This window comes from Mytilus edulis, chromosome 7 (genome assembly GCF_963676685.1).
Source record: "Mytilus edulis chromosome 7, xbMytEdul2.2, whole genome shotgun sequence".
Lineage (NCBI taxonomy): Eukaryota > Metazoa > Mollusca > Bivalvia > Mytilida > Mytilidae > Mytilus > Mytilus edulis.
The window spans coordinates 91,029,113-91,041,534 of record NC_092350.1 but is presented as its reverse complement, the minus strand read 5'-3'; the positions used below and the strand labels follow the sequence as shown (position 1 = coordinate 91,041,534).

Sequence of the window (12,422 nt, the reverse complement as noted above, 5' to 3'; positions counted from 1 at the left end):
AAACTGACGGGTCGGTTTGAACATGACATGACACATTTAATTATATTGCAATACATGTATTGTAATCTTTCTTTTAACATAAGCAGTATTGTTCATATGTTCAATTAATTTATTAAACTTTTCTAGGAGTTTTTGCTTAATTTCATTCTAATAATACGGTAGAGAATTAATATTTCCTGCAGGAAAAAAATGAGTAACAAGTCGACCTTCAATATTATTGCATTCATCACACAAAAGAACTACAAACAAGCTGTCCCAAGTCAGGATCATGTAATTCAGTGGTTGTCGTTTGTTGATGTATTACATATTTGTTTTTCGTTCATTTTTGTACGTAATTTAGGTTTGCATTGTTTTATATTTGTCATTTCGGAACCTATTATAGCTGACTATGTGGTATGGGTTTTGCTCATTGTTGAAGACCGTACGGTGACCTATAATTGTTAGTTTCTATGTCATTTGGTCTCTTGTGGAGAGTTGTCTCATTGGCAATCATACAACATATTTTTTATAAGATAAAGTTTAGTTCATGATTTCTGAAATCTTTCAACATCAAGAATCACTTACACAGTGAAAATTGTTTTTCTTGAACTTGAGGTGAGTGATATTTTCCCCATATCGAAGTCCTAACTAATATTTCATGTCGAGTTTTTAGCATTGCATACTGAAAGAGGAAAAAAAGGAATATTGCAGCTAGACAAAGTCTTTCAATTGCAGCTAGACAAAGTCTTTCAATTTTATTTATTCATTCATTGTCTGCACTGTAATGAAAGATTCGAATTACCTCTATTTTCACTACTGTCCCGGAATATTGTGCGAGTTAAAACAACACAAAAAAACGCCAGTTTAATAATAACAGGAGGCTCAAAATAGCCTGTGTTGCTCATCTTGGTCTATATCATATTAGACAAAGACACACTTCAACATTGTAGACGAGAAAAGTATTATTAAATGACAAAAACAGATATGTTTTTTTTTTATCTTATATTGGCGGTCATTTAAGTCTGTTCAGTTTCTCTCATTTATATCTTATTTAGGACTAAATGCTTAAGTTTCAGAGATATAAATCAAACACTGCATCCCCGCTTATTTACTATTTAGCCATTTTGCCATCTTGGTTAATGTTTGGTCAATGGATACATTTTTTTGAACTAGATACCCTAGGGATTGTTTATGCAAAGTTTGTTTTAATTTGGACAAGTAGTTTCAGAGGAGAATTTTTTGGCAAAGGATTACCGAAATGTAAGACAAATTGTGGGAAATTAACTGTAAAAGGCAATAACTACTTTTTGTAGACCTTGTTTTGCTGAAAAAGTTTGCTGTCAACAGTTTTTCTTCATGCATGGTAATATTCAGGATGATAGCCAAAAACTGCAAAATTTTCTTTCAACTATCAGTTCAAGGGGAAACAACACAACAACGGGTTGTCTACTGCATTGGCAGTTAACTTTTGACTGAACGAACATAAGATTTGCTATAAATGCTTTAGTTTCAGAGATGTATACGCCAAAAACTGCATTTTACCCTGATGTTCTGTTTTAGCGATGACTGCCATCTCGGTGCACAAGCGTGGTCATATGCATCGGAATGAATTTTTTATCTACATACCCTAATAATGATTTAGGCCGAAATTGGTTTTATTTGGCCCAGCAGATTCAGAGTGCAATATCTTTGTAAAAGCTATCAGACGACAACGACGGACGAAGGACGACAATTGATGAGAAAAGTTTAATAAATAATCGCACTTTGTCACTTTTGGCCTGGTGAGCTTAAAAGGAGATATTGGCAATTTGTAAATTTTATATACACAGTTATACATATTTTCTTGGATTGAAAAAAAAAACAAACTAATCATAATGCGTCTCGTTTGAATTGTTTTATCATTTGTAATTTCGGGGCCTTTCATATAGCAGACTATGCTGCACGAATTTTACTCATAGTTGAAAGTCGTATCATGATCTTTATAGATATAAGGAGATAACATATGATTGCCAATGAGACAACTCTCCATTAAAGTCATAATTTTTAAAGATAAACCATTGAAGGTCAAAGTACAGTCTTATATGTACCATTTACTAGTTTTCTGGATCTTGAGTTGATTAAGAGAGCATGAAACTAAAAAGACTCAATGTGTCAGTGGCAACTCAGGTGCGGATCCAGAGGGGGGAGGGGGTCCGGGGGTTTGTTGGACGAACAATGCATTTGAATGGGGACATGTAATTGGACCCCCCCCCCTTTGTCCTGGGTTAGGACCCCCTCCCCCTTTTTTAAAATGGCTGGATCCGCCCCTGCAACTATTTGATACCCTTTGATAATTTGATTCACTTCATGTCAAACCACCTTTTAAAAAGTCACACTTACAATTTTGTAAATATACACGTGGCTTAAGCATAGTTTCATCAAATTTATACCGTTGGTTTTTCCGTTTGAATGGTTTTACACTAGTAATTTTGGAGCCCTTTATAGCTTGTTGATCGGTGTGAGCCAAGGCTCCGTTTTGAAGGCCGTACATTGACCTATAATGGTTTACTTTTTTTAAAATTGTTATTTGGATGGAGAGTTGTCTCATTGGCACTGCACACCACATCTTCCTATATCTAAGAGCTGGTCTTGAGAGACTTCCCCTGGAACTACATATTAAATTTCAATCTATATTGTATGGTATACGTTTATATTCTCATGCCATTTATCCTCTTGTAAAGGAATTATTTTTTTTTGTCTCAAAGCTTAGACTCTGTGCGAATTTATTCTTCAGTTGGTTCTCATTTGTAAAACATGTATCAGAAGAAACTGGTATGGATTTAGACACTTTCAAGAAATATTCCTCTCATAAGATAAATAAAACTATTAGAGAACAAATAAAATTAAAATTGAAGGATTTTTATGAAAAGAGAGTAAATGATAAGATATGAAGGATAACAGCAAACTCACTATTTATAATCTTGTAAGACTAAATAATACAAATGAAAAATATTTAACTTACTCAAAATTTTAATTTAGAAAACTAATAACAAAACTAGAATAAAAAGTAAAATCACAAAAATACTGAACTTAGAGGAAGATCAATTGGGAAAGTCCATAATCACATGGCAAAATCAAATAACAAAACGCATCAAAAACGAATGGACAAGAACTGTCATATTCCTGACTTGGTACAGGCATTTTCAAATGTAGAAAATGGTGGATTAAACCTGGTTCTATAGCGCTAACCCTCTCACTTTTGTAATGACAGTCTCATCAATTTCCGATATTTTTACATTGATGCGTTAAATAAACAGACACAATAAATATAATAGTCAACATATGGGTACATCAGTCATCATCGTAAGAGATGATAAGAGATCATAATTTATTAATAGAAAAAGGAAGATATCTTAGAAATGTAGAATGCCAATATATATAAAAGAAAGATTAACTGCAACCAATTTGAAGATGAAATTCATTTCTTTTCTATTTTGTAATAGTAACAGTAATAATAGAAAAGTGTCTTTTTATTTAAAACCCAATCCAAGATCACACATTCAGGTAAATATAACAGGTGTTTTCGTCTTTCCTGTTATTTTTAGATTTCGGAGATAAAGCCACTGGCTAAAATCAAAACAGCTATAAGCATGATAAGTTAAGCTTTACGATGTTTTATATTATATAACTTCCTCAATAGTGCAAAAGAATTACAATGAAAGTTCAATGGTAATGTTCCAAAAAGACAGAATAGATAGTTATTTCAGTAAATGGTCAATACTAAATATACAATGTATATACATGTATCAATGTAAATGCACGGCATCTCTTCAGCTTGCCCGCTATTATTTTATGAACAAGTCACACTAGACCACGATCGCACCACGCTCAGCACGATCTAAAAAGTATTCAGATCGTGTTGAGTTCGCGGTATGGGCGGCATTAAAATGTAAATTTTGGATGAGTTCACGATGCTACTACGACCTCATTACTTTTCTATAACGATTCCGCCAAGAGTATACCCCGTTTTCACCACGCTTGTTCTGCGACCTCACTACGATAATCACGATCACGCAACCCACTCCCTTACATGAAACAGTGGTGTAATAGTACAACATAAGAACGATCTATAAAAATCAGTTGAAAGTCTTAACTCGACAGATGATTAAAGATACAAATACTACATGAAATTACACGTGGACGTGTCCGGGTACTTGTACATCCCAAACAAAACCAAATAGACACTAAGTACAAATATGAGAGTACTCACAGTAAGCCTAATAAACTCATCGTAGATACAAGGATTTAAATTTTGTATTTGAGCCAGACGCGCGTTTCGTCTACAAAAGGCTCATCAGTGACGATCGAATAAAGTTCGAAATTGCAGAGTTTCTACTCGAATACATTATTCTGACTCCTGGCAGACAAGATTTTCTTTTACACCTGTCAAGCAGCAAATACTGATTTTAAATTTTTATGTTTGATCAGGCACAAGTCTTAATCCACGATCTTTTTCCCCCAAAAAAATCTATAACTTTCAGAATAAATCATGGTAGAGCTAAACAATTAATTTTTTGTGAGAGATGCATTCATCTGTTTACTTTTCTGTTGTTTGTTTTGTAGGTGTTTTGTTACTCAGTATTTAATGTTGTTTTGTGTACTCTTTGTCTTTTTGTAGTTTTGCAACATTTCAGTACTAGGGTTTATTTCCGTTGGGCAGCCTCTTCGTGGGTGTGTTACATGCGATACATTTTTCGTGCAGTTTTGCAACATTCAGACATTTGAATGTGTCCCTGTCGAGCTGACACAATCACAATAGCCGCCTTTCGAACGTGTCTTAAAATATTCTTGTGTTACCTATTCTAAGATCGGTTCCGGACTTCTTTTTACTTTGCATATTGCTGTGTGTTTGTTGATTCCACATAGGATAGATGTATACATAGGGGGGGGTAAGATTTCACTAAACAAGTTATATATAAATTGAGGTCTAGCAGGACGGCAACAGTGCAGGCGATTGGGTGTCCCGGCGAGGGAAGAACAAAAAATTTGCGAAAGCAAGTTTACAGATCTAACATTGTTGGGTTGATCATAAGACGAGTTTTATATATATAAATATATATATTTATACGAGTCTAAATTGAAAATTACGTTCAAACCTATGATTGCGTTGGATAAAAACCGCAATTATTATACTCGTGCATGTAAACCAAATTTCGTTGTAGAAGGGTCTAAAAACAGCACAAACAACATTTTCCAAAAGACCAAAATAGTGAAAAAGTATATTTAAACAAAACGCATTTGACTAACAGGTCGAACAACTGATGTTCTTTAACCCTGCTGACTGCCATTATATAGCTGACTGCCATTATGTATATACATGCCGCATTTGTGCGGCTATTCTAAGTCGGGATTCTCTGGCCTATGTTAGTTTAGTATGGGTTTGTTTTACTACTTATTTTGGTTCCTTTATATGTTTCGGAGATTTTTTTTTTTATTAAATTTCATATTTGCTGAACTTGGATACAAACATACTGTTTAGATGCAAGCAAAACCTCACTTGTGGGATTTCCTCACTGTGTCGAACAATTGGTGGCCCTGTGCTTTTTTCTGCTCTTTGGACGGGTTACTGTCTCTTTGACACATTCCCAATTTTCATTCCCAATTTTAAGTTCTAAAGTTTCCAATGAGAATAATGTCATGCTTTATACTATTCTAATATTGATATACATTATATTTGTCAATATCTAAATGGTCAGAGTCAACAATTAAAATCGTGATGTTTAAACCCCGAAAATCTTCAGTCCGGACTGAATCTGTATGATCTGTTACAGCTACAGTATTTTATCAGCTTGTGACAGATTTATTGCAAAACAGTTGAGGTTTTGGTTTCACATCTGATAACAGTTCACTGAGAAAAGACAATGACCTTAGTTTTAGAGGAAGGAATTTTTATTATCAAAATACATATGCACTGAATATTCACACATAATGATTTGTTTTTGTTACATCATTCCCACTGATGTCCAATATATGGGATGTCTTTAGGATTAGGGTATTTGGATCTTGCTAAATCCAAGACACATTTTGGCATAATTTCACGTCGGTGATAAACTACCCATTCACCGCCTCCTATATTTGTCTTTCTGTCCAAGTACTCCTCAGTATACCATACCCCTAAATTGTCCATTATTTTCCAAAAACGTTTGTAAATTTCCTTTCTTATTCCTGAATTTTCTGGTGAAGGTAACTGTCCTTGACCAATCCATGGTGCAGAGCTATTTGATATAACAACACACGGACCCACTAAACAAAAGGGACACTTTCCCTGGTTTTCGACAGTTCCTTGGGGTTCATCTGCTCCTCCACTTGATGCTGATATTTCTTGTTGCATTTCACCTACAATTGTGGTACTATTTACACACATTTGTTGGTAAGAACATCTTGCTGTTTTGTGTTTTCTTTTTCTTTTCAAAGGAACATCTTTAACTTCTGTAAAAGTAAGGATATATTGATTACTTATAATTAAATGGATAATGTATGTATGTTTCATGTTAAAATTATGAAAAAATAACTGAATGTTTTTTTCATAATATTGCAAAGAAAAAATGCATTTCAAATAAAGAATATTTTTTTATTTTATCTAAATTATTAGTTCATTTATGGAAATAAATAAAAATTGCAAAATATGCACATTACCTGCTATAACATCTTTCCAGTCTTGATCTTCTATAAATTTAGTTATCTGCTCTTTTTGGATTTTTGAGACATTCAGCTTCATTTCAAATCTGACAGCCATCTTGATTCTTGATTCAGGTTGTATAAATGGAAATATGATATTCTATGTTGATCACATGATATGAGTCATGTGAATAATAATATGAAAATGATTGGTTGAACTTCATTTCAAAATTCAATTTGAAAAAAGGCGGATTTTTGTTAAAAAGGTGTAAACTTCACCAGTGCTTCAATCTGAAGTCATGGATGAAAATTTAAGGTCTCCATTATGTGATATCACTAATGTACTTAAATTGAAAAAAGTGTCATGTAGAAAGCGTTTGGTAGATGGTACTCCCAAAAATTATTCATATGACAGAAAAGTTAGGAAAACTATTGAATTTCACTTTGACTCAACACAACAGAAGGAAGAATTTGATAGAAAATTTGATCAGGCTAAAAAAACACTAAAGGTAAAATCAAATACAGAATTGTTCAACTGTTTGATGGATTTAAATAGGATGGCATCAAAATCATCAGAAAAAATGGAGACTGGACAAGAAAAACAAGAAACTGTGGACAGCTTTTCTTCCATCAGTGATCATAAAGAAAAGCCAGACATGAACATTAATCCAAATGAATTATTTGTTTGTACATATTCTCAGATTCAGGAACTTTTGAAAATTCGCAATCAGTATCAGAATCTGGAAATAGTAAACTACGAGAAATGTGGACATGTTGCGAGACTAACATTATTATCCCAGGATCTTTACCAACGGTATCTTTTTTGGAGCTCTTCGCCAAATTTACATGGTGATTATTATGTAAACCACAAGATATATCATGCTTACATGTGTAGCGGAGTTCTTAAAATTCAGTATGAAAGATTTTCTGACTTTAGTGGATTAGGAATTCCAAGTAAAAGATTTCGGAACAAAATTGCAGAGATATATGGTGAATCCGTAAAATATTACAGGGATATGTCAATTATTGACGCTATAGCAGAAGAAAAGTCAAAAACCATACCATTCGACAATGTGGAAAATGTGCAGATGAACTGTAATTCTGTAGATATTATGACAGATGCCCGACATGCATGTCGTAAGAATAGTTTCAATTCAGATATCACTGCCCTCGGTCAAAAAACTCACAAAGTACTCAGTTACCAACATGTTACTAAGAGACTTGAAAGGTGCTCACAAAAACATGAACTATATGGAACAAAAAAAATTTATGAAGACTTAGAATCAAAGACTGTCAATGTGCGTTGTCATAGCCATGACAGAAACTCATCCATAAGTTCCTTCATAGAGAAAGACAAACCGAATGTCATAGACTGCCTGGACACATGGCATGCTGGGAAAGAAGTAAGGAAAGCTATAACAAAAGTAGCAAAAGGTGCAAAAAAAAACCATGGAGTATTATGGCATAGAGAGTTGGCAGATAAAGTGGCAGGGGTAAAGACCCATACATACTGGGCAATGAAAAATTGTGAAGGATCAACTCAGAGATTCATTGCATCACTTGACAATATTGTTAACCATTACAAGAACGACCATCAATGGTGCCATCCAACTTCACGATGTAAAACTGAACCTCATTATACATTATCCCGAACTATGATAAGAGATGACATTGCAGCTGGACTTTTGAGAAAGGCTATTAAGTCCTTGTATATGTACAAAAAGCCAGGGAAATATATACATTGTTTGAATACGCATTATATCGAAAGTTTTCACAATACACTACTGTTATATGTTGACAAAAGGGTTCATTATGGAGAAAAAACTTATGAAATCAGAACGGGCTTAGGGATTTTGGATTGGAATGAACATGTTGATCGTCCAGTGTCTTCTGAGAAAGTGTTCCGTCGTGCCGCACAAACACGTAATCGTGCACCTGAAAGGGTTCTAAAACCTAAAACATATTTATTTGTGAGAAATTTATGGGATATTTATTGCAACTTTCTTACGGGTGACATTCAACCTTTTAATATCTGTGATACTATTCAGGAAAACAATGTTGAAGATGATAGCATACTTCAGGAAAGTGAAGATAGTGAAAATGACGAATCTGACGATGATATTTAATTGTGATATATTCTTTTGTATGTATTTATTTTCAGAGTGCAATTATTTGTATAAATTGAAGTTTTATTTTTTTTCTTATTATTTATATTTGAAATTGTCCTAGTACAACACATGTAAAATATGGTCAATAAGCTTTTTCTCACTTTCAAAAAGCATGATGGATGTGTCCACTTCTTGAGCAAAAGTGTCCACATTTGTCTTTCTTCAATGAAGTAATATACACAAATATGAAAAAAGTATTGAATAAAAGTACATTGTCATGGTTACAAATCAAAATGATCAATTGAAACGAACTTACATGTAAAGATATGGAAACATTAAAAATTGTAAACACACTTTATATTTTGACCTTCATTATACATTCTTTACCTAATGACATTTCAAGTGATTGTAACAAAAGTAAAACAAGGCTAGGCATCTGCAAGTCATCAGCTTCTTGTTGTCAAATGTATGGTCATAAATTCATTGATAAAGAGAAACCATACAGTGACTTTCCTCATCACCAAACTGATCAAAAAGCGGTGTACTTCGGGCTTTAAACTCCATACAGTTGCATAAAGGACCTACATGTTGTACTTATGATTTATCTGTTCTTGTCTTGAACATGTTCGAAATATTTGTGACTGGACGTAAAGAAAATAACAATCAATTACAGCGAATCAGTTAAAAGTAATATGTAGTAATATAATGATGTTTTAGAAAAAAAATGTATAAAGCTAGTTCTTTATACAGCCTCACCCTACACCTGGCTACACTAGTATTATAATACTAAAATGAAACTCGCATGTTATAACGTCCAACACATGCATTTCTTCTTTATATAGCGGATAATTATTTCGACAGGAAATCTCAATTGTTGACAGTTTAGTTGGAGAGTTTGTCTGAGATTTATTATCGGAACTCCCAGCCTGTTTATTCTAATTAGCAACAAGCCTAACTTTAACATTCCTATCTTGTTTGATAATCACATTTGATTGTTTCAACAACGCGCCTTTTTCTATCTGCGGTAAATATTGGTGAACTTTGATATATATTTCCAAGGTTGTATAAAATATGTTGTTTTAAAATGCTACACAATAAATTTGCAATGAAACCTAACATAACGTATACTTGAGAGGCGGATCCAGCCATTTAAAAAAAGGGGGGTCCAACATATGTCCCAATTCAAATGCAATAATAGTTAAGAAAAAAAGGGGGGTTCAACCCCTAGAACCTCACCCACCTCCACTCCGGAATCCCCAAACTGTAGTAAAATTTTAATTTACAAATCTACAAAAGTTACTTGCATGAAAATTGTTTTCCATTTTGTTTATAAAACTTGAGGAAGTCATAAAATTGAGAAAGGAAATGGGGAATTTGTCAAAGAGACAACTACCCGACCATAGAAAAGACAACAGCAGAAGGTCACCAACATGTCTTCAACGTAGCGAGAAATTCCCGCACCTGGTCCTGGTCCCTATTAAATAAATATATACTAGTTCAGTGATAATGAACACCATACTAAACTCCAAATTGTACACAAGAAACTAAAATTAAAAATAATACAAGACTAACAAAGGCCAGAGGCAGCTGACTTGGGACAGGCGCAAAAATGTTTATGTTTATAACATACATGGTTGTACATGTTTATATAAAATCTGCTATTTTCGGTCGTTAAATTATTTATAAAAAATACGTTTGGCGTTACAGAAAAGAGGGATGATTCCTACTTTCAATTTTCTTAACCCCTATACGAAAATCCGTCAAATCATTTTCACCAGAATATCACATCTTTTACCTCTTCTCTTCATCCAGTTCCTAATCCCTTGACCCCAACTGCCCGCCCGCTAACCCCCGCTTCCCTTCCCATGTTCCTTTATCTCTGTCCGTCTCTCAGGAAATAACGGGTCATGTGGGATCGCTTCATTTTTAAGTGATACATGTATGTGTTTACCATAAATATGTGTCTTTTAAAAGGTGTGTGGGTTCCCTAGATAATTATTTACCAAACTGTAACTTGTACAATGTAAATGTGTTCTTAGTGTAATATTTCTATGTTCCCCAAACAGAACACTTCAATGGTGAAAATTGGCATATTTCACTTGAAGACCATTTAATATAAAATCCTCAAAGAAACATTGTATTCAATGTTAAGTTGATGTGTTTTCCTATATGCAAATTTATATATGTTCCTCCCAATATTGTTTCGCTAAATAATAATTTTATTAGGTGTTCCACATGGAATATTTCACTAAATGATGTATTTGTAATTCTTGTTTGATATTTTTTATTCATCTTGTTTTTGGTAATCAGTTTTTCTATTTATATAGTATACATATATATAGGAAGATGTGGCATGTGCTAGTGCCAATGAGACAACTCTCTATCCAAGTATCAATTTATAAAAGTAAACCATTATAGGTCAAGGTACGACCTTCAACACGGAGCCTTAGCTAACACCGGACAACAAGCTATAAAGTGTCTTAAAAATTACTAGTGTCAAACCATATACAAACAGGAACGGTCTTGTTTGGTTTTTTTTGGGTGGGTGGGGGGGGGGGGGGATTGACAGTCAAATGATAAAATCTGAGTCAAAACGTAGCGGAACTTTAGCCGTGTTTTTATTTACTTGATGTATAGTCAACCCATTGTCCTTTAAACTATCGATTTTCTAGACGAAAAGGTAACATTAAAAAAAAATTGTCACTCTCTCGGCCATGTGATAGAGTAAATTAACACCCTCGTATCAGCCATCAAAATATTGCATTTTCATATGAAGTATAATTCATTTTTTGTCGTTCACCAATTAAACCATAAGTCAGGCTGTTTGTTAACTTGTTTGTATTGTTTTACCTATCATTTCGAGTCTTTGTAACTGATTTTGCAGTTTGGTATTTTTTTTTATTAGTGAAGGTCGTACGGTGACCTTAAGTTGTTAATTTTTGTGTCACTTGGTCTGTTGTGAAAAATTGACTCATTGATTACAATATCACATCTTTCTTTAAATTATGTTAATTACGCGAGCAAAAATTTAATGCATTACACGACGGTTCCCCAATGAATAGCCTTCATCTATAGATAATTATATATATGGTTAGGAATCTGATATGCTACTGTGTAACAGTAATTGTAATATTTTCAAAAGTACACAAAGTCATCATGGTCACATGCAGTTGTGATAATACTAATTTGATTGAAAACCTAATACATATTTTTCTTTAAAAAATTACAAGTTGAGAAAATTTAAATAAAAGATGAACTAGTCTTAAGGTGGTATTAGTGTCTTCCTCCATCTTGGATTGTAAAAAACAGAGAACCAAAGATCTAGATTTTCCATCAAGATAGCAAAATTTGATGCAGGAATGCAGATATTTAATGTGAATTTTCATTTATAAGAGCCAATTTATAAGAATAGAACTTATAAATATTAATATTATTGCAAATGTTAACTATTTTGGCTTGTTTTTAGGTTTTTTAATTGGCATTTTAGGGGGAGGTATCTCTAAAACAGTGCATTTTTCCTATTTTGTATTTTAGACGGAAAAAGTACGGTGACCCTATCTTTTCTTTTGATATTCTCAAAGCAGTGTCTGAAATCTATATGTTCCTGAAGTATTTAATAATTCTATCATTTTGTTTAGTTTCTAATCACAAAATGGTGTTTTTTCCTGTATAATCCAT

General features: G+C 33.4%; 1 protein-coding gene across 1 annotated transcript; it reads right to left on the bottom strand.

The window, feature by feature from the left end:
- Positions 1-5,889: 5,889 nt before the first annotated feature.
- Positions 5,890-9,302, bottom strand: LOC139482450 (uncharacterized). Its single transcript, XM_071266347.1, has 2 exons — positions 6,655-9,302; positions 5,890-6,447 (listed from the first exon to the last, which is right to left on the bottom strand). Exons 1-2 carry the CDS (start codon positions 6,752-6,754, stop codon positions 5,966-5,968), a joined length of 582 nt encoding a protein of 193 aa, XP_071122448.1. The 5' UTR covers positions 6,755-9,302; the 3' UTR covers positions 5,890-5,965.
- Between the last annotated feature and the right edge of the window lie 3,120 nt (positions 9,303-12,422).